The sequence below is a fragment of the Podarcis cretensis genome (assembly GCF_951804945.1).
Source record: "Podarcis cretensis genome assembly, chromosome: 9".
NCBI classification, from domain to species: domain Eukaryota; kingdom Metazoa; phylum Chordata; class Lepidosauria; order Squamata; family Lacertidae; genus Podarcis; species Podarcis cretensis.
Genome location: NC_137178.1, coordinates 78,588,040 through 78,615,322, shown reverse-complemented (window position 1 = coordinate 78,615,322; position 27,283 = coordinate 78,588,040). Strand labels below are relative to the sequence as shown.

Here is a 27,283-nt window from a genome sequence, read left to right as displayed (position 1 = left end):
CATTCATGTGAGAGTGAATGAACAGGACCATCTCGCCCAAGGGCACATTTAGTACCCACCTCACAGGTGCCCCTGAACTGCACTCTCAAGTAAGACAGTGGCTACCACCCCCTACTGGCTGTAAAATTCCTGCCTTTGAAATTGCGTCCTGGTGGGTAAAGCTAAATTAGTAGAAAAGATAACACACACAAAATTGCAACTGAAGCAGTTTATTGAAGCACAATCCACACAGCAACAGCAGAGACATAGAAAACAAAGCAAATAGATCCCCAAAGGTCAACGCAGATGTCCAGTGCTAGGACTGTGGGTAAAGAAATAATAAAAACAAATGAAGGAAATAAAGAATTGGATGGAAATATTACAGAAAATATGCCCCACAAAGAAATAAACACTAATAAAGCCTAGCCCTTTTGCATCTATCATCCTAAACGTCCCTCAGCACTCCTACTTAACTACAGGCCTATTCCCTCTTACCTTTTGCTCTGCTCTTGCCAGGCAGAGGTCTACCCTTTCAATATTCCATGCCAAAGTGGTTTTGTTTTTTGTTTTTGGCCTGAGCTTTCCCCACAAAAATCTGCTCTGTAAAGTTGAATTGGAGCAAACACCAATTTGAGTTTGCTGCAGACAGAACTTTAAAGAGCGTTTTTCCCCAGGGAGAACTCTGGATCAAAAAAGGGACCCTCGGACATGGAGCTTTAAATCGCAGACCATGCCTAGAAAGAGTGGAGGAAAGGCAAATGTGAGTAAATGAGGGAGTAAACTGTGAATCCTCCCAAACCATTCTGAGTTACATCATATTCAAGCATCCTAAGACGTTTATAGATATCAGTGTCCATAGCAACCAGAAAAGGGAGTTAGGGAGGGAGGGCAAGGAGAGACATAAAGAAACAGAATGAAAGCTAATATAGAAGACTTTATCTCTACTTTCTCCTGGGCCTTTTATACTGATCCAAGGTGGGGCCGGATCTTCCTACATTGCTTGGAGGTGGATGTAGAACTTTTAACTCTCTACATTTTAAGGAGAGTTAGTTAGTTATTCAGTTGCTCCAAAATTAAAGGAACACAGTAGGTACCTAAATTTATATATTTACTTGTGAACTAGTATGCAGAATCCTTTAAGAAACCCTTTGTATATCACCTGCATCTGCCTTGAAATACCTAACTCTTGACACACAATGAATTCCCTATGGGTAGACGCAGAAGGGCTTCAGGAGTTTGTGTGAACTTAGAAAGTTTCCTAATGCATGCTCAACACTCTGCTGCTGCAGCTGCACATTGCACAGTACTGGTAGCAGGTTCTCTGTCTCTCGCTTTTCCTAGTAAAGCATCCATTTATTTATAAAAGTGAGGTATTAGCGTATTACCGTATGCTCCCTTGTGTTTTAAGTGGCATCAAATTGGCAAAAGGAAGAACTCCAAAATAAATGAAATGAAATCTCGTCCCTATGCAAAGGATGGAAAAAGCAGAAGCAAATTTTACAAGCTTTCTCCCTACTCTGCCCTTCAGCCATAGAAGTAAAATTGACCCAAGGCTGATTTTCCTATCTTACAGATATAATTCATGTTCATTGGAAAAGTGGCAGGTCCCCTGGCCAAAGCAGAAATTGGATAAATTTGATAGGCTGTATATCTAGAAAGAGGCGCATCTCTTTATAAACTCACTGACCTACACTGCAGCCTTTGCCAACTTGGTGCCCAGATGTTTTGGACCACAGCTCCCATTACCCTCCTCCCACATGGACATGCTGCTTGGGGCTGATGGGAATTGCACTCTGAAACATCTGGAGGGCACCGGGTTGTGGAAGACTGTCACAGTGGCTCTGAGCCAACAGAGAGTACGCACAGAGGCCAGTGCTCTGTGAATGCCCTCAATAAGGAACCTGAAAACAGCTCCTTGATGGAGAATGGATTGAAATGGGAACCAAATCCAACCCCTCAAAGAGCTGGTGGGGGGGATTACAGGTTGAGAGGGGGGAGCTATAAATGATTCGGCAACAGCTAGGGTTATGTCCTTCCAGACTGCCCACAAAACTTTGGCCAGTCCCGAGGTGCTACGTCCTCTCCCAAATAAATTTCATTATTAATTAGGGACAATAAATTTTCATAATTGTTCTCCCATTATTTCCATGCTAAAGTGGTTTCTCCAAATTAGCATCAGTTGCGTAGGATTTAGAATGTCCATTCAGCTTTCGGTTGTTTAATAATAGCTTAGATTTCTCGCCCCCTTTTTTTGAACTTTTTTGTTTCCTCAGCTATTTTATAATGCCATAAAAAATGCCACTGATAATTGGTTCATGTTACAAGATGATTTGAAAGAAAAGAGGAAATGAATGTATACATAATAAATAATACATTTTACATCCTAATACCTGGAATATGGCATTATATATCTGTGACTTGATAATACAACACACACATGTATGTGTGGAGATCAGAGGGTCGAGAGGGGATTATTGGGGAGACAAAGTAGAATTTATGACCAGTTACATCAGCAAAGCTGTGTCCCCACACTCTGAAGATTTGCTTTAGCAAATCTAGCCTGTAGCTATGTGTGTCATGAGACTTTCTGTGAACTGGATTTCCCATACTGAAAGCAGTTCCCCCAAAAGCTGTGACATAAGAAAATTCCAGTTTTGTAAATAAAGTTGTTGGGGTGTAGCTGTTCATTACATTGTTTACAAAACTGTAATATTGTACTATTCTATGAAAAAGCAGTTAATTAACTGCAAGGAGATGGAGGAACAATATGTGGAAATGAGACAATTTTTGATATATTTACACGTGTCTGTTTACTTCAGGTTCAAAGAATTCAAAACAAATGTCACAAGAGAGGCCTTTCAGTCTGAACCATTAAAAAGAGAAAAATATCATGTCCGGTGCCAGGCAAAAAGCAATATCAAAATGCAGACAAAATATTTTGCAGAGAATAAACCCACTGTTTCAGTTAAGACAGTGTTAATAAAATTTACTTTAAAAATGCATTCCTTTTTTACGTAATAAACAGGAAGGAATTTGTAACAAACCTAAGAAGCGTATATCCATATAAAATAATCCTAGGCGAGACGGCAAGTAGGAAGCCCCTATAAAACTACCTGTCGTACATAAAGGTGGGTGGGGCCAGGATTTAGGGGTGGGGGCTAGAAAAAAGAGAGGTAAGAGGGAAAAGCTGGGAGCTCATCGAAAAAGGTGAAGGCTATAATGGGAGCTAATCATTCAGACTATAGTACTCTCAGGGTTTTACACAAAGGTTTAACCTTGTCCAGTTATTTCTTAATTTATCTTCCTTCTTATTCTAATAAGCACTGATAGCTTTGCCTCATGCATGCATTGCCTACCAGCTTCAGTAAATGCTTCACTGATGCTTTGTGAATTTGCTCTGCAGCTCAGTAAGGAATTTCTTCACCTCAGCAATTATGCTGCAGCTTTAACAGGATCAAGTGGGTGGTGGGTTCAGAGCAGGGATAAGAAACTGATCTAGAATCCAGTGAAAACTCAGGTCAGATGAAAGTGTGGACAAGCCCTTACTTCCAAGATGTTTGACCCAGACTAACTCCTTCTTTGAGAGTTTAGGGAGCCACCACTAGTTTGAATAGTTGTCACTCAGCTAGCTTCATACATTCATGGGGGCTGATATGGTCCACCCCAGTACGTTTTGGGAGAGGATGCAACTCTGATGATAAGATCTGTATGTGGTGCAAATGATGTTGGGCTAAACTTTTAGTGAAGCCATTTCCTACCCTACTGCATAGCATAGTACAAAATCTTAAATACTTTCCTATATAGGTTTTAAGATTTGAGCCATAGTGCAGTATTGCAGATACAGAATGAGAAGCTGCTGGGATGTTTGAAATAATTTGGGGCTTCCTAAGCCATTGTTGGTTGTTGTTGTTTTTTTAAAAGAAAATGTTGGATTAAGAAGTCATTTGAAAAAGCTTTTCTTTTATGCTTGAATTTATCTCTATTTTGCTTGCCTTTTTTTCTTTTATATGCTTTTTGTTTTTGTTTTGCTCTTCCTCTTGGAGGCAGCGAAAGTGGTCGAAGCACTCCAAGCTTATCCATGTGCTCAGACAGCAAATCTTCATCATCGCTATATCAGCAAGCACCTAGACATTTCCATGTCCCAGGTAGGCATTCATTGCTTTGTCCTAATCTTTAATTGCCATCATCTGTAATGCTTGCGTGTATAAACAATAGACAAACAAATTTTATTTTTATATAAACCAAAAATATTTAATGCTACACTTAATTGCATTTTATGCCTAATATACAAATCTTAATTTCCATATATTAACAACAATTTTCTAGGCCATCAAATTAAGAGCCAAACTGGAATATTTTCCTTTGCTATCCAAGCCATCTTTTCCTTTGCTTGCAAGCATCTGTAATCCAATTTTTATTGGGGCAGCAGCACTGGGATGCCTTTTCTTACCACGTAGCTTCCCTGATTTAATTCACACTCGCTTTGTTCACAAAGAACAAAGTGAAAAGAATTTTGGGAGATCTCTGGTTGGGAGAGCTCAAATAATCTCTAGTTTGGCCTTTAATATTTCAAACTGGGCCTGACATGGCAACCTTTAAACACAGAAAACAATCAGATCTCATGCATCACATCTAGTTTAGCCCCAAGCCCTGTTCAGGCCTTATACTTGTGTGTAAAACCATCGCATGAGCAGAGAGGGAGCTGTGTTGACTAATCCGTCTCATGCTATATGCACAAGAGTAGCTTCTCCCTCTCACATCCTCACATATAGCATGGACATCAGCTGGGAGGCATCTGGAACCCTGAGTCACTTAGGACTCTGACAAACTTTTTTTTTAAGGACTTAAAGCTACTGCAAAAAAAAGTTTGGAAAAAATTGATCAGAGCTGGTAATTTATATGTTAATGCTGGCTGGCTGAACTGGATACCATAAAGATAGCTAAATCTTTTAAATTGTCTTAAAGGAATGAGTAACTCTTACAAAAGTATATCAGATGACATGTCTCCCAGATATTTACATTGTATTGTGTATACTTTCCATACAATCTGGAAGTCTGAACAATCCAGATAGAAGCTTTCGCATGATACCTCCTTGCAGATATTCATGTTGTATGCACGGTCTGTATGACGTTGGGAGTGAGTCTGTTCACATCTTGGTTTTACATGTGAGTTTTAACAGCTGAACAAGGCTTTAGCCACATTAGGAATATGGGAACATTTCAGCCACATGGCCCATTTTTTAAAAATGCATTTTATCATAAAAAGAAATATGAAAGAATTGAGCATTCATTGCTCAGCCATCTTAAGTACACTGCAGAAAGGTTGCACGTATAAATAAATCTGTTCCTGAGTTGATTCCTAACTTTTTGCTCCATGGTCAGGGAATCTGTATACACAGGGAGTCCTTCGAGGAGTGCAAATCTCCTTCCATGAACACAGCAACAAGTTAGGAACCAAGCCAATGCTAATGTCTCATTTATTTATATGCTCAAAATTAAGCAATACATTACTCAATATCTGGGGTGGTGGTGGAGGTATTTGATAAAGAGGAAGCATATTTCAACCGCTTGCTTACTGTTTGGGTCTTCTTCTTTTTCTTTCCTTCTTCTCAGACACTGGAATAAAAGATAACATCTATAGGAAACCCCCTATCTACAGACAGCATGGTACAGTCTGCTTTTCTCTGCTGCCGTGTGGTCTAGCCAGGTCCTTTTCCCTCCTTATGCATGTTTACCTCTGAGTGTGTGCCACCACTCTCTGCTCATTTGTTCCTATCACTATTCCGGTTGCATGAATGTATATGTCCAGGCAGACGGGATCTTACTTCTTTGTTACTGGGCAATCTTGGACACTGGTGCTGGTCTCCCAAAGATCCATCACTATTGTGTCCTACACCTCCAAGGGTGGTTTTGTTTGTTTGTTTGTGCTTTTTGCAAAACAGTACAGTACATTGTTAGCGGGATTAACCTGGATTGTTGGCTTATATTTCCCTCTTTTCTCTTAACAGTGCCTGCTGTAAAATATTTTACAGTCATGGCACCGTAAATTGCCTTTTAATTCCTGTTTCTGCTGCCAATTCTTAGCAATTCTCTGCTACAGAATGCAGTTTAGGGTTTGCCTAGAAACATCTTCAAACATCTTAATGGGGATTAAAGTGTAAAAAAATAAATAAATCATGTGGCACGCATGAGGAAGTGAAAACAATTGGGGAAATGACTGTCAACAAATGCTGCTGTTGACAAAACCGTTGAGAGGCTGAAAAAAGGTGACAAGGAAAGTGTCAGGGTCAGTAGCTCTCAAAGAAATGAATGTGTGCTGGCAGGGAAGGTACATATATAGGTTTATTTCAGATACTGGGACAAATGAGCCTAGGCCAAAGGCAGAGCTGGATGCCATGGTGCTCACCACTCCCTCTGCCTTTGCATCTGAAACAGGGTGATGTTGTTCTCCAGCTCTGGGTCCTGGAAGTCAGTTGTTAGAGGTAAGGCTGTGAGCTGAAATCGTGACAGGGCAGCATTATGGAGAGGTGCTAGCAAGCAACTTGCTCTGGCCGGGGTTGAAACTGAATGGAGGCCTCTTAAGCATCTCTCCTCCAGTCTGCCTCTTCTAGCCTTGCTTCCTTGTGGAGAACTAGGCCAGGCCTCTGGTCTAAAGATGGGCACTTCCCCTGTGTTCCATGTGTTTTCTTCCTGGTGCATTTCCTGTGCTCTTGGGGTTGGTTCGGTAGCGTGGGAGGCACTCGGATCCTCTGGCCCATGAAAGCACCATGAGGGAACCTGAGGCTCCCTTTGATCACCAGTCAGGAACCTAGCATAGCCGGTGAGACCATAGCCTCCAACTTAAGTATCCTGATCACTGCTGGAAGCTGGGTTCATTATATGGCCAATTCAGAGACAAATGCCACACCACTAGTCCCAGCGATGTGTAGAAAGAGATGGTGTCACGCAGGGTTTTGGATAACTTCCTCAGGCAGGCCTCTCAGTCAGGTCACAAAGTCCTTCTTCAAGCCCTGGAGCCCCTAATAGGAAGGCGATGAAAGGATGTTTTTGTTGTTCCTGTGCCTCAGGACAACCCGTTGTTTTTGTGGATCTCTTGAAGCTGTAACGGATCTTGTGGAGCTAACTGGTAACTTTGATCAGGAAAGATGCACATCAGATTATTCCAAAATCAATCATGCACATGAAGGGGGAGCATGTCTCAGGTACATATGAAGATACATATAGTACAAAAGATAACAATGTATTATCTTTCAAGTTCAATGGATTAGTGGCTTGGAACCATCAGATTTGTAAAGACAGAGATGTCAGCAGCATTTCTAACTAATGTAGAAAAATATTGGTGGAGCTCCAGTGAATATTTAGACTCTCTACCAAAATGCAAGTTCATTGTAGTTATGAGGCAAACATCAAAATGCATTAATCAGTTGTTGAATTCTGCAGTATTCGCCACCTTTTCCGCATGCTAGATTTTTGCCTTGTGTGACACAGATAAATCTTGCATATAAGCCACACATCCCAGTGAGGTCAACTCACTGTTTGCTTCCTCCCCATTTTCTTCTTAGCCTGTCCTTACATAATAATGTGGTATTCTGAAGATTCACATTGGTGACCCATCTGTCAGGATTCGTACATATACAAGGCAGGTGTATTGTGCTAAGAGAATAAAAGTCTGTGCTTCTGTTCAGTTATCTGAAAACTAATAAATACTAGAGAAAGCTAATTACATGATATTTGCCCTGTGGTTTATGGAGCATTAGGGGATGGTTAGTCCCTCTGGTGTAGGGACATGTCATGCTCCACCTTTGGTCCCCACCCTGCACTCAGCTCTCACCTGAGGCTCCTAGGAGCTGTCAGCATGTGACAGCAGCTGCACCCTGAGAAACGGCTTCAACTGGTCAGCTAAACCAGATGGGGAAGCTGATGGGTCTCAAACCCTTGGTGAGTTAGGGAGTTCCCCTGCATGTGAAGACAGGCTCTAGCAGATAGAGCAGACAAGACCAAGAGGGGGTCCAGCAGTCAAGAAGGCGGCTTCTGCTCATACTGCAAAAGGAAGTGAGGGGCAGATGGGGCTTGTCAACCTAGGAAGGTAGCCCATCTAGGAAGAGGAAAACTCTGCAAAAGCTCTGCTGCTTTGTGGGATATCTTCAGGAGGAGAAAAGGCTAAGGAGCAAACCCTACACAGATCTGAGTGGAGTCCCTAGGAGAGTTGGGTGGCACCTTGTATGCCTCCTTCCGGCAACTCCTGCAGCCAACCTGTTTCCAAAGGCATTGCTTTCCTTTCCCCCCTGCGAGGCAGAGAGGGGAGTCTTGGAATCTGGGCAGCCCAGGACTTCCATACCGCTGCTCAGGCTTGTATGCTGGGGAGCTCACATCAATGGAGTGTTTTGACTTCACCCCCAGAGACGCACTTCATTGTCTCTCGAATGCCAACAAGGCTTTATTGTTGGAGACATAAAAGTGTTTATATATTTTGCTATAGCACCCAATAAATTACTGTAAGGAGGTTAGTGTGATCTAAATATTAATTCCAAGTGTAGGGCACACACATGGCTGAAGGACATAGGGAAGGATTTTGGGGAGATTCAAAGCAATTGCTAAACCTCTGGAAAATGAAGACAGCTTTTAAAAATGAGGGAAGTGAAGACACATTATTTATGTTAGAGTTCATGGCTTGGATCCAGGCTTAATCATGCTTCAACAAGTAAACCCCTTGAAATTAATGACTAGCTTAGATCCCATTGATTTCTGTGGGTTTGCTCTAAGCATTATTAAGTCTGAAACCAACCCTGCCTTTCTGTAACACAGAACAAGAGCGGTTCAGCCCCCAATGCATCAAATGGTGACAGTCACCACAAGAAACAGTTAATCAGTTGTGGGAATTTGAACTGGATGCACTCAAGATGGCTAAATCATGCATTGTCATAAAAGGATAAGAATCCATTGCAGTATGTTTATGAAACTGGATTAGATGACATGTTATGAGACATTTCCATCGCATTGCATCACATCTGCTTTTGAGTATTCCAGTTATTGGGGGCATAGGCTTCCAAAGTTGTGGTTATGACATGCTGTCAGTTTTGAATCAACCCAGATCATGTCAACAGAGAAGGATGTTGCCGGTGAATTAGAGCTCAGGTAAACATCAGTATCTCCTGCTGTTATTTCAAGGCAGCCATGGTGGAAATCGGGGGTGGAACCTGCTAATTTACTTGGGAAAGTACAATTGGGGTAGGAACATTTAATCTTCCTCTTCTGACTTTTTCCTGTCTAAATCCTTCCCATAGAGGATTTAGTGTCATTTCAAGGAGAGGGGAACACAACAGGTACAGAATCACGTAACAGCCAGAACTGAAGTCTTGAGGTCAGAGATGGAACTAGCAGCATGTTTCAGAGAAACCTCAACTACAGTGCAGCAGTTCTACACAAGCCAGTAATTTATTGTAGCCCTGATGGACCTGATAGCAATTTCTAGCTGCCTCAAAATTGTGTTTTATTCCTTGACCATTGACTCTAGAGTAGTCTTTCTCAACCTTGGGTCCCCAGATGTTGTTTGGCTACAAGTCTCATTAGCCCTGACGGCTGGCCTTTCTCACAAGGGATGAAGGGTCATATATAAATTTAATAAATAATAGCAATAATGCTTCATATTTACATACATGAGTTAACCACCATATTTACTAGAGAGAGAAAATTCATTCACAGGACCAGATATGCAGACCAGATGGCTGTCTCAAAGCACAAAAGGAACACTGAGTACATGGAGTTATTTGTATGTAAACAGAGAACTGAAAAGCTAGCTCTATTAGACCTAAAATATGTCTTGTTGAAGAAAACAAAGTCCATTTTTCTGTAAAGATCCATGGAAACAGTCATTTGTTGTGAATAAATCCCAAAACAAGTTGCACAAATCTTCTAAGAATTAAAGCTAGCAAATGCAGTGCCAACTTTAAAGACCTTGCAACAGAACTTGGGGGCAGGAGAATAGGACAGCAAAAAAAGATTATTTCACTAACAGTGCAGCTACATTTTAAAACCAGAATGAGAAACTTCCAAAAGACTGGGTATTGATGGTCTGCTTTACGTAGCTAAGACTCTCCTTCTTTTATTTTACATTAAGCAAGTTTTAGGATTGTGAAAATTAGTTTAGAATTTAGCATGTGAATGTACTTTGTCTTTCAAAACATTTACTATCTGTGGAGTTGAGAGGCACAGACACTCTTTTCAAATGACCTATAAAGCTTTTTGTTTTCTTCCTCTACTACAAAATCTGCCCTGGGAGTCCATAGGAGTTCATCTCCTGTTGCATTAAGAGTGGGGGCAGGAATGATTTCACCTTGAGATGAGAGTTCTGCTTAATTCTTTTGTGCCGAATTTAAAGCTTAAGATAAGCCATATGCTAGATTCTCAATTTGTTTTGGTTAGTTCCAGCTCCTGGTGTCACAAAAATAACCATTTGTTCCAGTCATGTGGCATTTCCAGGAATTATTTCCTGCTAAGCTGAATTTTCCAAGCATTTCAGCTATTGTGTTGTACAAAGAGACTTGTCTGTGTTGTTTAATGTGGAATTACTTCCACAGTAAAGCTGCAACATGGACTGGACAATTATTCCATTAGATCTAACGCTGATTCAGGGAGGACTTTAAACTTACTGATATTTATGCGATTGATTTGTGGGGATAAAACACTGCAAGACTTTCCTCACCATGTGCTCCACAGTGTTATTTATGAGGTTAACTCTGATGAGATTATGAATACTGGTCCACCTAACAAAAAATAAGTTTGTGGCCATAGCAACAGATTTCCTATAGAATGACTAGAAAGATATGATAGAAAAAGATACCATGTTTCATGTGTCTTTTAGCATGGAGATGTGCAACTGTGCATATTTATTCACAAGTAGTCCCATTAAGTTCAGCAAGTCTGATGTGCTCCATTTAGGCTATGTATAAGCATACATCTCCTGGGAGATTTCCCTGTTTCCACATATATGCAATTTACACCTACAATATGCAGCTGAGAGCTGGAAAGGCATGATTTTAAGCCTTGACTGCCATTAGAAACCACACTTAGGTTTGCATTCTCCAGCTACATCCTGGCTCCTGAAAAACAGCTGCTTTGTTTTTAATGGATAGGATTTGTCTGTTTTCTCTCCTCTTCCCCACCCCACCCTGCACAAACTGTACATTTCTATTTTTTTTTTATATAAATATTTATTAGGTTTTCCAAATTAATACAAGAGAACAAACAAAAAACAAAAATACACCAAAAATTAACAAAAATACATAAAAAACCTAAAAAACAAAAACAAATGTAATTTTCATTGCTTATTTCCATTAACTTATTTCCCAGACCTCCTCTCACCTCCCCCTTTTGTATTCCAGTTCAAATTCTTAACTCAGCAAATCCTTATTATAACTTGTTATGACTTATTTTAACTTATTACTCAACCTTTACGTTACAGCTGGTAACCACTTAGTTTCTGTCCAACATCATTCTAACATTCCTTAATTTTACAATATTTCTGTAGATAGTCTTTAAATTTCTTCCAATCTTCTTCCGCCGACTCTTTTCCCTGGTTTCGGATTCTGCCAGTCATTTCTGCCAGTCCCATGTAGTCAATCATCTTCATCTGCCATTCTTCCAGAGTGGGTAGATCTTGTGTCTTCCAATATTTTGCAATCAGTATTCTTGCTGCTGTTGTAGCATACATAAAAAAAGTTCTATCCTTCTTAGGCACCAATTGGCCAACCATGCCCAGGAGAAAGGCCTCTGGTTTCTTCAAGAAGGTATACTTAAATACCTTTTTCATTTCGTTATAAATCATTTCCCAGAAAGCCTTAATCCTTGGGCACGTCCACCAAAGGTGAAAGAATGTACCTTCAGTCTCTTTACATTTCCAACATTTATTGTCGGGCAAATGGTAAATCTTTGCAAGCTTAACTGGGGTCATGTACCACCTGTATATCATTTTCATAATATTCTCTCTTAAGGCATTACATGCCGTAAATTTCAAACCGGTGGTCCATAACTGTTCCCAGTCAGCAAACATAATATTATGTCCAACATCCTGTTGCCCATTTAATCATAGCAGACTTCACCGTTTCGTCCTGCGTGTTCCATTTCAGGGGCAAGTTATACATCTTTGACAAAATCTTAGTTTTGGGTTCTAACAATTCTGTTTCTAGTTTCGATTTTCCCACTGTACATTTCTAAATAGTGGTTTATTCCAAAAGGTACCACAAGCCTCCAATAATCAACAGGGAAGCCACCTTGAGATTCCTGCCACTTGGTGAAGTGGGAAAAGTGAAACAATTGTTTAATTTATGCTACACATACTTCATTTATTTCTAGATGTTACCCAGTGTAAGCCAACTGTCTAGCTTTGGCTGCAAATGGAAACAGATGAAGTGCTTGGGGAGGGACTGGGTACATGGAAGAGAATTGGGGGATATGGTGGTATGAAGGGTGAATTTGGTTGTGACTCATGAATAAGCCAAGCTTCTTTCCAATGGGGGGAAGTAGCTCAGTTTATTTAGCCATGGATGTCTCCCCCATCTCTATAACACAAGGCTTGGATGCTTGCTAGTATACCGGCCCTTATATTAATTTCATAATTACTGACAAATGTAGCATTTCATAACCCTCTTTTTGCAGGTTTGTTTATATAAGCTGTTGTTGTTTGCAGAATACACTTTTAAAAACAAACAAACCAAAATGCTATTTTTACTCTGGAAATTCTTTTTATTGTCTAGCATCAAGAAAATCAGATGATGACAGCAGTAGTTGTGATCAAGACAGCAGGAAGGTAAATTTTGAAGGCATCAGAATGATAGTTTCCTACTGCATGAGGACAGTTTTTGAAATGGTGCTTAAAAAGCAATATACCCTCCTGATCTTTTTGTTTTATTGTTTGCTTTGAAGTGGCAAGAAATTTAATTAAATATCTGTGATCAATAGAATCGCATCCAGCAGAATGGTCTAACTGAAATCAGCAGAACTGCTCCATTGAAGTGGTTCCAAAGATTTCTGACCACAGCCCAAAATAACACCCAGTGTTAATGAATCTGGGCTATGAAAACTATTAGCAATGGAAAGAAATACAAATTATAATAATGAAGCCCTTGGTGAAGCTCTCCACATTTTTGCACTATAGCTTTTTTCAAGTCCAAATAAATTTTTGAGTGTCTGGTTCAAGAATTAAACAGATTCCTAGAAGTATAGCTCACATGGAACTTGTTCCACTTGCGGAACATCCACACAATTGTCCTATCAGCACATCACCCAGCGAAGAGTATGTTGCATGATCCAGAAGGTGGCATTTTATCCTGGCTGGTGTCAGTATAACAATGTGGCTGACCCAGTATCTCCTTTTGCATTTTGTGTCAGCCAAGGTGTCGGGGTGTAGATTCATATAGGTAGGCAGGCAGGCATAGAAAATGAAAAACTGGTAAGACACTTTGAGGAAAACTTTCAAAATTTATTAGTGATATTAGGTGGTAATGTCACCACACCCAGATACCTTATAAGTAGGGCTGCTTCATTAAACAAACCAGTTAATTAAAATTAATGTCCTAAATGAACCAGGCATTATCTTCGATGCAGCAAGTCAAGCTCAGAGGTATTGAAAGCTCCCTTGCTCTGCTCTTCAGGCAGTTGCACCAGACTTCACAAACCAGACACATTTATTCATGTCATCAAGTCAAGTTGGTATATGTTTGGGGGGGGGGGAGAGACTCAAGACAAATGCTTACTGTTTTTGAGTTCCCCCTGGCACAGCACAAGATGAGCAAGCTATGCTGTGCTTCCTCTGAGGGTAAAAGTCGGCCTCACGCTGGGCTGGGCAGCACCCAGAAGCTCTGAGATTTCCTTTTGCCACTTCTGTGCATGTCCCAGCCTGACATGAGGTGAAAGGTTGGCTCCTCACCCCTCTTCAGAGTCACCAGCACTTGCCAGAAGACAGGGACAGGGAGCAGGATCTCTTTCTCTTTCCTGGGTGAGCAGAAGGTGAGAAACTCATCCACCAACTTGAAATCAAGACAACAGCTTCGTTATCTCACACAGATTGACACTCAGTTTACACAAAACACTGCAGTGAGATTTCAGTTTGTTTTATTGCTCCGTATTCTTAAGAAGAACCCAGATAGGCACTTTGGCACTAAATGATTCCACACCACAGTAAGGAGACTCTCCGGCATCTTGCCCCTCATCATTTCCAGGACTTGATTTTTTAGGCCACTGGTGTGGCTAGACCTTTGATCTAGCTACATAGGTAATTTATTAGCCATCATATAACAGTGTAGTTGCCTGGGGTAAATTACAGGGGGTCAATGCATAATCTTTCATTTCATGCAAATATTAAAGGTGCTTGACCTCACAGTGCGGAGGGTGCCATGATACCAAGAGTGCTTGCTCTGAATAATTCATTTTTCATCACCTGATTTTATGCATGTACAAAATAATTGAATAATCACTGAAACCTCTGATAAATGATTTTTTTTAAACTGAATGACAGTGCTGCTTGTAAGACTGGTCAGATTTTTTGAGCACCTGGACTGGGAGGGAGGAAGCATTTTATCTTCGCAAAAAAACATTCAGAGTCAGCTGTGTAAATGGGCCTTGCATGCTGCTGGTGTTGGTTTAAGGCATGTTAAACCCCGACACACACACACACACCCCGGCATGAAGGCAGCTTGTCAGATTTGCTACTCCTTACTTCCTCTTTTGGTAGGTTGCTCATATTCATATAGCCTGAAATCTTACTGAAATTGAAAAGCGGTAAGTGAGCAACAGGAAATCCATCCTTCTTAACATCTGAAATACTTTGTTGCTGATACAAATGGTTTCAAAATAATGATAAAACTTGATTTTACTTTCATCTTTCACATGGTCAATTCCTCCCTATATGAATTTTCGGGAAAGCGTCTCATTTTAATGCTGGGATTTGTTCTTCTCAGCTAAAATCAAGTTGGCTGACTTTGAAAGGGGAGGTGGATGCCAGAACTAACTCTCCAGATCTGGATACTCAGTCACTCCCACAAAGTCCTGGAACCGACAGAGAGCTTCAGCGTTTGCACAGTAACGCAAACAGTACCTACTTACGTAAGTACTGGAAGTTCCCACCCCCTTCGTATCTGGTAAAGTAAATTGACGGAGACCTGATTAACACAATCAAAAGAGTCATGTGGCACATTAACGACTGGCACATTTATAATTGCTTGTTGCTCAAGCCTACTTCATCAGTTCCATGAAGTGAAATCGTAAGAAAATTGTAAGGTGGGAGTTGAATAGCAATGAGATACAAAAATATATGACCAGTGGGCACATCTTTAACCTTTTACTGAAGCAGGTTGGTGACAGTTACTGAGATTATTGCATTAACACAGCTGTAGTGGGGCAGGGAGTTTTTCACCAGAAACAGCTGTATTTAACTTACAAGTGATGGCATTGAACTTCAGCTGTTTCACCTGTATTCACAGTCACTTAAAAAGTGCAATGGAAAGCACATGGTGGGAGGTTTCAGATCTCCCATCAACATTCAGCCAAAGACATAGGGCGTGAGACTTAGGAGGGTCTGTATGGCAGCCCTCTGCAACCTGGTGCCTTCAAGCTATTGTTGGAGTAGACCTCGCGTAATCACTGAGATTGATGGGGATTGGAGTCCAAAATATCTAGAAGGCACCTCGGTGGTCTGTAAAAAGACAGCTGAAAGCTGTGTATTTTATTGAGGCATGGGCTCAAACTAATGCGTTGGCACTGGAACAGCCACCATATATTGCATTAATACTGGCAGAGAAGGCACAGTGTTTGCACACCCTTAACCGTCCGTTTATCGATAGATGGATCCATTTAATATAGAAGAATAATGACTAGTGATCCATGAAATCAAGTGTCCAAAAACTTCCGGCCACTTAACTAATAGCATTTTCAAGATTTGCCAACATTTCCTAAAAGATGTCATTGCAAAGTGTCTTACTGGAAAGTAAAGATAGAATGAACACTTGTCCCTGTTATACATATTTATAAATCTGTGCTATCCATATTGCACCCCCACCCCAATATATAAACCAGGCATAACTCCTATAGTTTGCCCCACTGATCATTCAAGCCATTGCATTTTCTACTAGGTGCAACTTCTGGGCCAACCTCAGGGGCAGCCCCACATAGAGCATATTACAGTAGTCCATCTGGGAGGTTACTAGCACATGTGGCAACAGTAGTAAGGCTATCCTGGTCCAGAAATGGCCATAGTGTCTTCCCAGCCTAAACTAGGCACTTCTCAACACAGAAGTCACCAGGGGCTCTAATGACAAAGATGGATCCAAAAGCACCCCAACACTATGAGCTGCTCCTTCTGAGTTATTGGTAAAGCACCAAGGGTGCTGCAGGGTCTGTCCTGGGCCTCCTCTTCTTCATTGTCTTTATAAGTGACATGGATGAAGGAATTGAGGGGATGGTCATCCAATTTGCAGATGGCTCCAAACTGGGCAGGGTAGCCAATGCTGCAGAAAACAGAATCAGGATTCAATATGACCTTAACAATTTGGAGAATTGGGCCCTTAAATCAAGCCAGAACCATTCCAGCAGCCCTGTGACAAGAGCTATAGCGGGAACCATTCTGAATCCCATAATAGCATTGTTTTGCATATATATATATATATATATATATATATATATATATATATGATATTTATTAAGATTTTACAAAAAAGATACATAGATAATAGAAAATAAAGCAGACATACAACAACAAAAAATACATCAAAAGAAAAAAAGAGAGAAAATGGAAAAAAAACCCAATTTTTAACTTCATAATTCTAGAACCCTCTTTCTTGACTTCCTCACATCTCCCTTTTTTGTGTTCCCTTTTACACAATTGAGTTCAGCAAATCCTTACCCTCTTTCAGATCTCATTTATAATTATATGTTTCAGCCTATTATGTCTCCAATTTTTCTTCTCTTTTCAAATCAATTTTCAACTATTCTTAATAACTTAGCCCCTTGCGCCATTTTATATACATTTGACATAATATTACTCTGGTCTTTTCCCCCTTTTCTTTTTAATCATTTTTACATATTCCTTTTAACTGTGTCACTAGTGCCATATTATCTTTAAATCCAACATCATTTTAACATTCAAACATTTTACAATGCTTCTGCAAATAATCTTTAAACTTCTTCCAGTCCTCTTCCACCGACTCTTCTCCCAGGTCTCGGATTCTGCCAGTCATTTCTGCCAACTCCATATAGTCTATCACTTGCATCTGCCATTCTTCCAGGGTGGGCAAATCTTGCGACTTCCAGTGTTTTGCAATGAGTATTCTTGTTGCTGTTGTTGCGTACATAAAAAATGTTCTGTCTTTCTTTGACACCAATTGGCTGACCATGCCCAGGAGAAAGGCCTCTGGTTTCTTCAAGAAGGTATACTTAAATACCTTTTTCAGTTCATTATAGATCATTTCCCAGAAAGCCTTAATCTTTGGGCACGTCCACCAAAGGTGAAAGAATGTTCCCTCAGTTTCTTTACATTTCCAACATTTATTATCAGGCAAATGATAGATTTTTGCAAGCTTGACCGGGGTCATGTACCACCTATAAATCATTTTCATAATATTCTCTCTTAAGGCATTACATGCCGTAAATTTCATACCTGTGGTCCACAATTGTTCCCAGTCAGCAAACATAATGTTATGACCTATTTTGCCAATATAGTCTTGTGGACTTTGGTCCAGTTGTTCAAAGTGTTTACCTAAAATGCAACTAAATTCTAGTTCCAATGAAAGTATTTTTCTGGGTGTTTTTTAAAAATTAAATAAATAAATGTTGTGTTTACATATTTTTGCAGCATGCCATCTAGTTCCCATAAAATCCCAAATGATCTGCAGAGAAGCTCTTGCCATCAAAACATTCTGGGTATAACCCAGAGAGAATTAATTAAGTCCCGCTGAAACTAATTTGGCAATCTGATTCTACCCTTGTTTATTCAGAAGTGAGTCATATAGAATTAAAATGTGCACAGGATATGCACAGCCCAACACGACAACAGCAAGAACCCACCAACAACATACAAATTAATATGGCTAACTTGACCCAACAACCCCCCTCCCCACATGCAAACCAACCATTCCCTGGGCCCCCAGCAACCTCTCTCACTACCTAGGAAATATAATAAAGGAATAGAAAAAGAACCTACCCAAGTGACGCTGACATAAAAACCCCACATACACACCAAGTATTACTATCCCTCTTCCCCCCTCCTTCTTCCTCAACTTTATTCTGTATACAACACTAATGCTTCACTTCAAATGCAAAAAAGATTCTTAAACCTGAAAAAAGATACAAGGCATGTACTTTGGTAAACCAATAAAATCTTCAATTATTATTTTTTAATGTGCACAGGATCCTAGCTGTAATCACACTGTTCAGCACTTAAAGTCTTAGCTCTAGGTACTTCTGGAATGAGAGGCCTCAATGCTCACTGATGGCTGCTTTCTGTTCTCTGTTGCATCTGGAATTGTATCTATACCCACTGAAATTTGACATTTTCTTTAACACACACAATGAGTTGCTTTTGATTCTGGACACTTCTCTGTATTGAAATACTGTTCGGTGTTTCCTTTAGCCTTAGAAATTGCATTCAGTTCTAAATCTTCACAGCTGAACCAGTTGTACCACTTGTCTTCTCTGAGCCACTCATACCTCATTATTTTCTTGTGGAGCGAGGGATCTGTCTAATCTCACTGCCAGAGGCCAGAGCAGATTACAATATAAACACACCCACAAAATTTCCAAGCAAGAATTAGATTAAATTAATGCATGTGAAAGCTTCAAAGTGCATCAAAAATATATTTTGTTTAACTGACTGGCCATCAATCGCCAACCCATATGGAAAGGTTTTTCTATACTTCTAAATGTGCCTAACCTAGAACATCAAAGGGAGTATCTGGAAAATACCACATGACTCCAAAATGTTCTGTAGAAGTTGAGGCACTCTGCAGAGACTGGCGGGTTTTTTTTAATCCCTGCTCTTTCCCTCATTTTTGAGTATAATACAGACATTTTATGGAAATTCAGCCCTCAATTTCAGACTAGAAGAAGTCTAATGGATATAATTCTTATATCTGCTCATCCTTCATGAAATATGTTAGCTTGTTGTCCTATAAAATAATGTATAACATAAAAGCAGCTGCATTTATACACAGAAACTCAAGCGTGGATATGGCAAATTCTGCCTCCATTCTGATACATTTGGCGAGACCTGTCTATTTTCTACAGTACAACTTAAAATTATTGAGGCAACCTCTTGCTTATTGAGCTATGCATATATCAGACAATGCATTTTTAAAAAATATACCTTCTGTCTCTTTTGTAGGATTTCCATATTCCAAATCTGCTTCTCTTCCTGACTATGGAAAGAATGGGTTACACCATGTAGGTAGACATAAAAATGTCTTAAGTGCAAATACAATGTCATATGTGATTAGGCTGATGAACCATCTAGCTCCCTGTGCTTGCGCCAGGTCAGGCTATTTGTTAGCCTGATCTGGCATAAGGGCTGAGTAATCTATGGCATGAGGGCAGATTCAGCCTTTTGCTGATTTTCATCTGGCCCCTTGAAGGCGTGGGTTGGGCCAACTGACAGTTGATGAGGGGCAGGGGCTCTAGACTTCTTTTTAAAATTGTGTATTCAGGATTCTTTGTGTTCCTGGCATTGCTCAAATGTGCTCTAGCATTCAAGTTCATTTATGACTCTAAAACTTTTAGGATGGTCACATGCCAAAAGTAGCAATGCCTCAAAAGTTCCACACTAGAAATATTCCTGTTGTTGTTTTTTTACTGTCACCTTTGATGCCCTTTGCCACCACGGCAATGTGCCAAATTGAAGTCAGTTCTTCAGTGAAGCCACTCACACATACGCTTCCTGGTGATGACATTTTTGTGAAACTGAGCACAGCAATCACAGCCTGTTAAGAGTGAGAGTATAGTGCTGGCACAGTGGCACAGCACAAACATTCTGTGCTTAAATAAAAAGTGTGGGGAAGGAGACAAAATTCCTGCAGGCCTGATCTTTTTTCCAGTTCCAGTGGCTTTGCTTGTGTGAGCAGGGTGAGGGTCCACTGCTAGAAAAGGCAGTGGTGGGAACATGGAGGGAACGTAAACAGTGGCCTGGGAGGAACATAGCTGTCAACGTTTCCCTTTTTTAAGGGAAATTCCCTTATTCCAAATAGGATTCCTCGCAAGAAAAGGGAAAAGTTGACAACTATGGGGAGGAGTCAAAGGAGGACAGCACAGTTCAAAGTTGCAAGAGTATTGAAGAACATTTATGTATCAGGAGGGGAAATCAGTACAAATCTGCATTAAAAATGTTTGTTGTTGTATATGCCTGCAATAAGACATGTGTCTGGAGAGGCCCTGGATCTGCTTTTGCAGAAAGGGCCAGCTGTCAGGTGGCTTGATCACAACTTTCAGAGCTGTCCTCGGGTGGGAAATGTGATTTTTACTTCTGTATGACACTCAGTTGATTTTTTTCTGTGGGTAAATAATTTTGGCTACCAGCTCCATAGACTTCTGTTCCTCTTTAAGGCTATCTCCAAACAGATGTATTCTCCCACTACTCCTTTCTCTGTTTCTCTCTCAACTAGGGGGAAAGGGTTAAACAACCCTCCCCATTTGACGTGGTACCACCATGGCTGATTATTTTCTTTTTTAAGAACATAGAGACACTTTAAATCTGATGAATGCGTTTATCATGATGCATAATATGTAAATTTGACATTGTTTCTTTAAAGGAAGGAAAATAATCACCCCACTAAAATTCTTAAGCAGAATTACAGGCAGCAACCGTTTGACATCTGACTGTGTGACCGGAAAAGGGGGCGGGAGCATAACGGGGCAGCGCAAGCTTATGTGCTCTCCACCGTCACACATCATACACAGTGACCTGGAACGCAACCCCCTCGCAAATCGGAGGTTGCCTGTACTTATGAGAAAACATTAGAATAGGCTCTCCTTCAAGCTAAATGTAAAAATAAAATGAGAAAGTGAAATGAATTGCATTGTCTTAAATGTGAGCTTGACATTAATAAAAGTAAATAATGGAGCATTACTTCAGTAAGATGATTAACAGTGAAATCATATCTATGACTACTTAGAATTAAGCCCTTTTAAGCTCAGTGGGACTTACTCTTAGCTAAGTGTGTATAAGATGCAATCTGATAGCTTTGTTACTTCAGTGAAATAATTAATGACAGGCCCCTTTGGACAGAATTGCTAGAGATATTTCACACAACCGTTTCAAGAAAAAAAAGAAAAAGAAACAAACAAGAAAAGACAGCACCTTCAAATACAAGGTTTGAACCACACCTAGTTTCAGTAATAAAGCTACACGATAATTCGTATGCCTAAAGAATTCCAAACTAAAAATTGGCTTTAGTAAAATCGCTATTGTTTTTATGGTGGTTATAGATATTTATAGACCACTTCAAAAAGTTTCATCATATCCATATCCATATGCATGTTGCAGCTGATTTGTCACATTCCCATCACAGGTAAAGTGTTATATTAAAGAGTGCATGCTATAGATGGCATTTTTCGGCATTATACTTTATTATTTATTGAATTAATTTACAAAACACCGTTTTTCTTTCTGTCCTAGGCTGCAGATATGGCCCACTATGACACCGACCAGGATTCTACTTGGGGAAAGAGAGGTATACCCCAAAACTGTCCCATTTCTGCCTTTCAAAGGAAGGGGGGGTTGGGAGGGAGGGATGCCAAACCGCTGTTCTCTGTATGAGTTGTGCTAAGACTGCATAACCTTCAGGCACTCACCAGAACTGAGCAATTGGCAACCTCAGAACTCTCTCTGCATACCACTAATAACAGTCAAACTTCAGGCTGCTTTGCACAATGTAGAATGGATTTCATATTTAATGCATTTGCATCAGTGCAGGAGTTGCAAACTTAGCATCAAATTACCAGCATAATTGCTTTTACAACGAATAATCTTAATGTTTGGTCAGAGAGGTCAGTGGAGTGTGCAGCTATAGTGATTTCACAACCTCAGGGATGGTTGAGATTTCACTGATTTTCAGCTGGTGGGTTGGGAACCTGCTACTGAATTGCAGTCTAGTCTGACCCAACGTGGGTCACACAGATGAAAGCTAAAAATGAGGAAGTGGATCTCCAAATTACTTCTTCAGCTAAAACCCAGTCCCAGGTCTAAAAGGTTGAAAACTACTGGATCAGGCATTAGGGCCATCATGTGAGCATCACACAAACCCCCTCTTCTAGGTGGTAATACTGAATGTGTTTGAGCCCACCCTTTCCCATTTGTACAAAACATGCCAACATAGCAGCCATTAAGGATATGTTAGTGTTGTTATATGAAGTGCCTGCACTAAATATATATTACTTGTTGATGCGTGTGATAAGGAGTGCTATATCATCATCATCATCTTAATTTACTTTCCTTTCACCCTAAGGTCCCAGGGTAGGTTACAACAACTAAAACAGTATATTAAAAAACAAACAAAAAACAGTTTAAAACGTAATCACAAAAATAGGGTTTGTCCTGACAATGTACATCTCTCGCGTCTTTCGCATTCAATGAGTACTGCATAAAGAAGAGGAGGGAGTTCCACAGTTTAGGGTCTGCCACAGAGACTGCCACTGCCACCTAAGCTTCTGAGCATGGCAGATCACCAAAAGGCCCCCCCTCTGCCAATCTTAACACCTGAGGGGTCCTTGGGAAGGACGCAATATTTCAGGTATTTGGGGCCTATGACTCTCAGGGCCTTAAACACCAACATGAGCGTCTTGACCAGTACAACTGTTTCAAAACAGGGGTTGGGGTTCTGTGTGATCTGAGGGGAACCCCAGCTGGTAACTTGGCCACTGTATTTTGGAGCTTGCAGCTTCTACATGGTCTGACTCCACACAGTAAACTGTCGACAGGGAGAAGTTGATGGGTGTAGGGAAGAGGATATATTTAATACTCTGCGGACCCACGTGTGGGTTAGCTAACAAACGAAAAACAGCTAGTGCCTGCTTTTAAAAACAACGGGACTAGTACATAAAGAGCCTCGGTAGCAGAGTTTAAATCTTATCATTAGGCAAATTAATGAAACATAGGAATAGGCTATTCAACCTCTTCTACCCTCCTCCGTGAAACAGACCACACTCTGAAGTAAGTTTAAAAATGCTTTACTTGCTTAATCCAAGGTCACAGCCACACACTTTTTCTTTATGCAACAGCAATAAAATACAGGAAAATGTTCTTGGGTAGAAAAATGCAGCAAAGCAGCTGCTGACACATGTCTGAGGCAGAGAGCTAACTTGAGGCATGTCTGCCTCCAGTGCTTGCAGTGAGAGGGATGGAGGGAGAGAAATAGGAACAGGAAACAAGCCTTAGCTCTCAGGACAAGGAGGGGGTGTGACATCACTGAGCCTACTCTAGTGATCTAGAAATCTGTGGTCCTTAACCCCTTCATATACTAACTAGCATATATGCATTGTTAGGTTTGACTGCTAAAATCTCCCACAGAAATAATACTTGAACCAGTTCTCAAAATGTAGTATATAAGCAACAGCCAGTTCTGCTCTAACCTGCGTTTTTTTCCCTGTCTCTTGCAGAATACAAGGTAAGGGTTGCTGTTGACAACACTTAAGAGAATGTTGAGAATCAGCCCTTCTTAACAAGGTTCAGTATATTCCTTTTTTCTCCTTTAGTCCTTTTGAAATCAAATACATCAAATATAGATACAAATATGTTCCATTTGCATTTTTAAAAATTTCCACAAGGGATGCATCTTTCTAGTGTCACACTTTCTCTTTGCATTAGGTCTATCCATATGAAACACTTATTGTAACAAACAGGGTTCGAGTGAAGCTACCAAAGGATGTAGACAGAACTAGGCTGGAGGTAAGGAATGCATTTACTTATTTATTTATTTTTAAATTGTATGTGTTGGAATTTCCTGAGCAGATGTGGCATTTGGAAGGTGAGTGGCACAGAAAGTAGCAAGTTAGTGATTGCTAGATCCAGAGTTGAATCCTAGATCCTTCTAGTTGGGTTAGGGAAAGAGGTTCCTCCCCTTCTGGAGCAACCAAAGTTGTCCCTGCCTCTGGATTAAGGGAAGGGGTCTTCTCCTAAGCGGTCTAGAATATCCTCCATAAGTCATGTGGAACAGGAACACTTGGTAAGTATTTTCCTTTTCCAAATACCATGGGGTAATGGAGGCCATGGACAGGCTTTGAGCCTCCACACTTGGTGTTTTATTATTTTATTTTCTGATCCTGATTGGTATCTACCTGTCCTTCTGTTTACTTGCTTTGTCTTTTTATGGCTTACTGTATTTTCATTCTGATTGTTGGTTGCTTTGAATGCTGCGGGCAGAAAGATGCAATACAAATTTAATAGAGAAGTATTTTCTTTGACATTTTAATGTATGATTTTGGTCAAATGGTTTCCGAAATATGTTGTGAATTTGATTCAAAACTTCACATTTTTATTTCTAGCACAATACATGCATAAAAGTAAGGATTTTTTTTACTGCTTTTTCTTTCTTTTCTTCTTCAAGCGTCACCTGTCCCCTGAACAGTTCCAGGAAGTCTTCGAAATGAGCATTGAACAATTTGAACGACTTGCACTTTGGAAAAGAAATGAGCTAAAGAAAAAAGCTCTGCTTTTCTAGTCTCCCGTAGACAAACCGAAATGTGCTTAATGAAAACAAACTGCACTCTTGCCACAGCTTATCATCTGCACCTGCTGTCGACCCTTTGTCTAGCTTCATTGTGTTAGGGGTAGGGACAGAAAATTGGAGAGAGAGAAAACATGGCATTTGCATGACCCAGAGGAATATCTCAGTAGCCCCTGGGTCTTCAAAAGTATATAACAAGCCTTGCTTTAAATTAATGATTGCTTTAGCTGTTGCCTGTTGCAAAAAAAGTAATTTTAAATAAGAAGGAAATGTGTAGTTTTGACAAAAAAAATCGGCTACTGTTTTGTTTCTACATTTTGCACTAGTGAGCAAAACCTGTACAAAATCAAAATATGCTGATGAAAAAAATCTTCCCCAAGAGGGTAAAAAATGTGCTACTTTGAAGCAAATGTGATAAAGGCCAAAGAAAAGCATGTCAGAAAGTCACTCTTGCCAATGTTTGTGTGTGACATCTTTTTAGGAATAAAAGCAAACCTATAATAAAGCACTTTAAGTCTCATTCTCTCACTTAAATACAATCTACTGTTCCACATGTAAAGTAGCAAATGAAAAATAGCTATCCATCTTTTATTTTAGTAAAGACAGATTGTGATGTACATGTGTTCAGAGTACCATTCAGACAGTTCAACATGCAACCTATTTTAGATGAAGTACTTGATTTAAAATGCCTGAACCATTTATTTCAGTGGGACACAGTTCTAACTACTTTGGGTTTACCCAGCTGGAGATCATGTAGTAATTCAACTTTCACATCACAAAAATGCGTAAATTCTTGTGTGTCATAAGGCTGTGCAATTCTGACTGTATTTCTATTTTTTCTACATTTCACATACAAAGAATGTGTAACTAATATTGATTCTATGCACACAGTGGTTGTCCATATTAAAAATATTGTTTTGTAACTCACATGTTATATGGCTTGTTACTCCACTGTTCACCTCTCTTAAGGAGGTGCTGCTATAGAGAGAAGTAAATAGAAAATTCAGTTCACATGTGGCGTCATTAAAAAAAAAATCTATCAATAATATAGAACCATTTGTCTGTGTTTGCATGCACCTGTGCAAAGAAACTTCTGCCATGATATCCTGGGTTAGTCAGCTTCCTCTTCTGTCTTAAGATTCTAACCAGATGCAGTCACATCTGGCTATACCTACCAGCAAATTCCTCACCTCCAGCTTTGCTTACTGCCTAACCCAGTGCTTTTCAACCAGTGTGCCGTGGCACCCAGGGGTGCCTTGAGAAAGAATGATAGTTGGTCAAGGGAGCCATGGACTCAAAAAAGGTTGAAAACCTCTGGCCTAACCGGATGAAGCATTTTGGAGACATTGGAAGCTTGCACAATATTTTGTGACATTTTCGTTGGCTTCATAAAGGTTTTGGTCTAATATGATTTTTTAAATAAATCAACTACAGTGGTACCTCGGGTTAAGTACTTAATTCGTTCCAGAGGTCTGTTCTTAACCTGAAACTGTTCTTAACCTGAAGCACCACTTTAGCTAATGGGGCCTCCTGCTACCACTGCGCCGCTGGAGCACAATTTCTGTTCTCATCCTGAAGCAAAGTTCTTAACCAGAGGTAATATTTCTGGGTTAGCGGAGTCTGTAACCTGAAGTGCATGTAACCTGAAGCGTATGTAACCCGAGGTACCACTGTAATCCTGTGTGTCATCAGGTTTTTTTACTATGTTTACAATGGGAGTTTTAGCCCCTTGTTAGCATGCCATTTGTATTTTGTTTCAACAGCGAATTGCCCTCATTCTGCTAGATTACTTCTGGACCATACCTATTAATATTCAAGCCACTAATTGAAAAAACTTGATAGAAGTTTGCTCATCTCAGAGAGAAAAATAACTCTACATGAAATGGCTGCTGTTTTGCTTTTTAAACTTAAAATAGTTGGGAGCTTAGGCATCTGCAAGCAGTCGGATGGGCAAACAGCATAGTAAGAAATACACTCGCTTTCCAGATCCTCTCCTACATGTACTGTACATATATGGTTTCTGACCTGGATGCAGATGATTGTTACCGGTAATTTGGTAGTTTAATTTATTTATATTCATTTTATACACCACAGGGGGGAAATTTGTGGTATCCTCTCTCTCGTCAAGTGGCGTCCCAAAACATATCTAAGCTCTTGCTTTCTATCACTACAAACACACATTGAATAGGTAACATTTATCTCAGCCTTGCCTCCAAGGAATTCAGCAAGGCAGTCTACATCCTCACAGGAACCCTGCGCAGGTTGGAGTCATGGTGACTGGCCCAAGACCTTCCAGTGAGCAACATGCTTCTATCATGCTAGCCAGGACACCCACACTGGCTTTGCTCTGCCGAGGGCCACACAAGCAGGCTGGATGATGCAGAGACCCAGTCAGAGGCGGGGAAAGGAGGGTGTTCCTGTCCTGCTTGTAGAAGAAATGTAGAGGTCTGTATGAGCCGCCAGGGACAGCAGGAAGGAAAATGCAGTAGGGAGGCAAGGAAGGTCTGCAGAAATGATCAGTGCAAAGGAAGAGCTTTGATGTGGAGTGGAAGATCTGCAGGGTCTAAGTGATTTTGCAGGTTGCTGCATGGGAAGTCCAGGAATGA

The 27,283-nt window shown here is 40.3% G+C and overlaps 1 protein-coding gene and 1 long non-coding RNA gene across 8 annotated transcripts in view; one reads left to right on the top strand and one right to left on the bottom strand.

The window, feature by feature from the left end:
* The window catches only part of ABLIM2 (actin binding LIM protein family member 2), a 56,730-nt gene extending 31,545 nt beyond the window's left edge, over nt 1-25,185 (top strand). For 2 of the 7 annotated variants that reach the window (XR_013842681.1, XR_013842684.1), the window contains 9 exons: nt 4,023-4,124; nt 5,593-5,646; nt 12,732-12,784; nt 14,934-15,078; nt 19,349-19,407; nt 21,632-21,686; nt 23,611-23,677; nt 23,819-23,899; nt 24,558-25,185. Coding sequence is in view for 1 of the 7 variants with exons in the window: in XM_079991603.1 (XP_079847729.1) it covers nt 4,023-4,124; nt 5,593-5,646; nt 12,732-12,784; nt 14,934-15,078; nt 19,349-19,407; nt 21,632-21,686; nt 23,611-23,618; nt 23,819-23,899; nt 24,558-24,671 (671 nt within the window). In the remaining 6 variants the exon portion in view is untranslated. The remainder of the gene's footprint in view (nt 1-4,022; nt 4,125-5,592; nt 5,647-12,731; nt 12,785-14,933; nt 15,079-19,348; nt 19,408-21,631; nt 21,687-23,610; nt 23,678-23,818; nt 23,900-24,557) is intronic. The other 5 variants (XR_013842683.1, XR_013842686.1, XR_013842682.1 and 2 more) reach the window with 3 other exon arrangements.
* Nucleotides 10,890-12,725, bottom strand: LOC307224708. Its single transcript, XR_013842708.1, has 2 exons — nt 12,180-12,725; nt 10,890-11,156 (listed from the first exon to the last, which is right to left on the bottom strand). It is a non-coding gene; the product is annotated as an uncharacterized lncRNA (long non-coding RNA).
* Nucleotides 25,186-27,283: the final 2,098 nt, after the last annotated feature.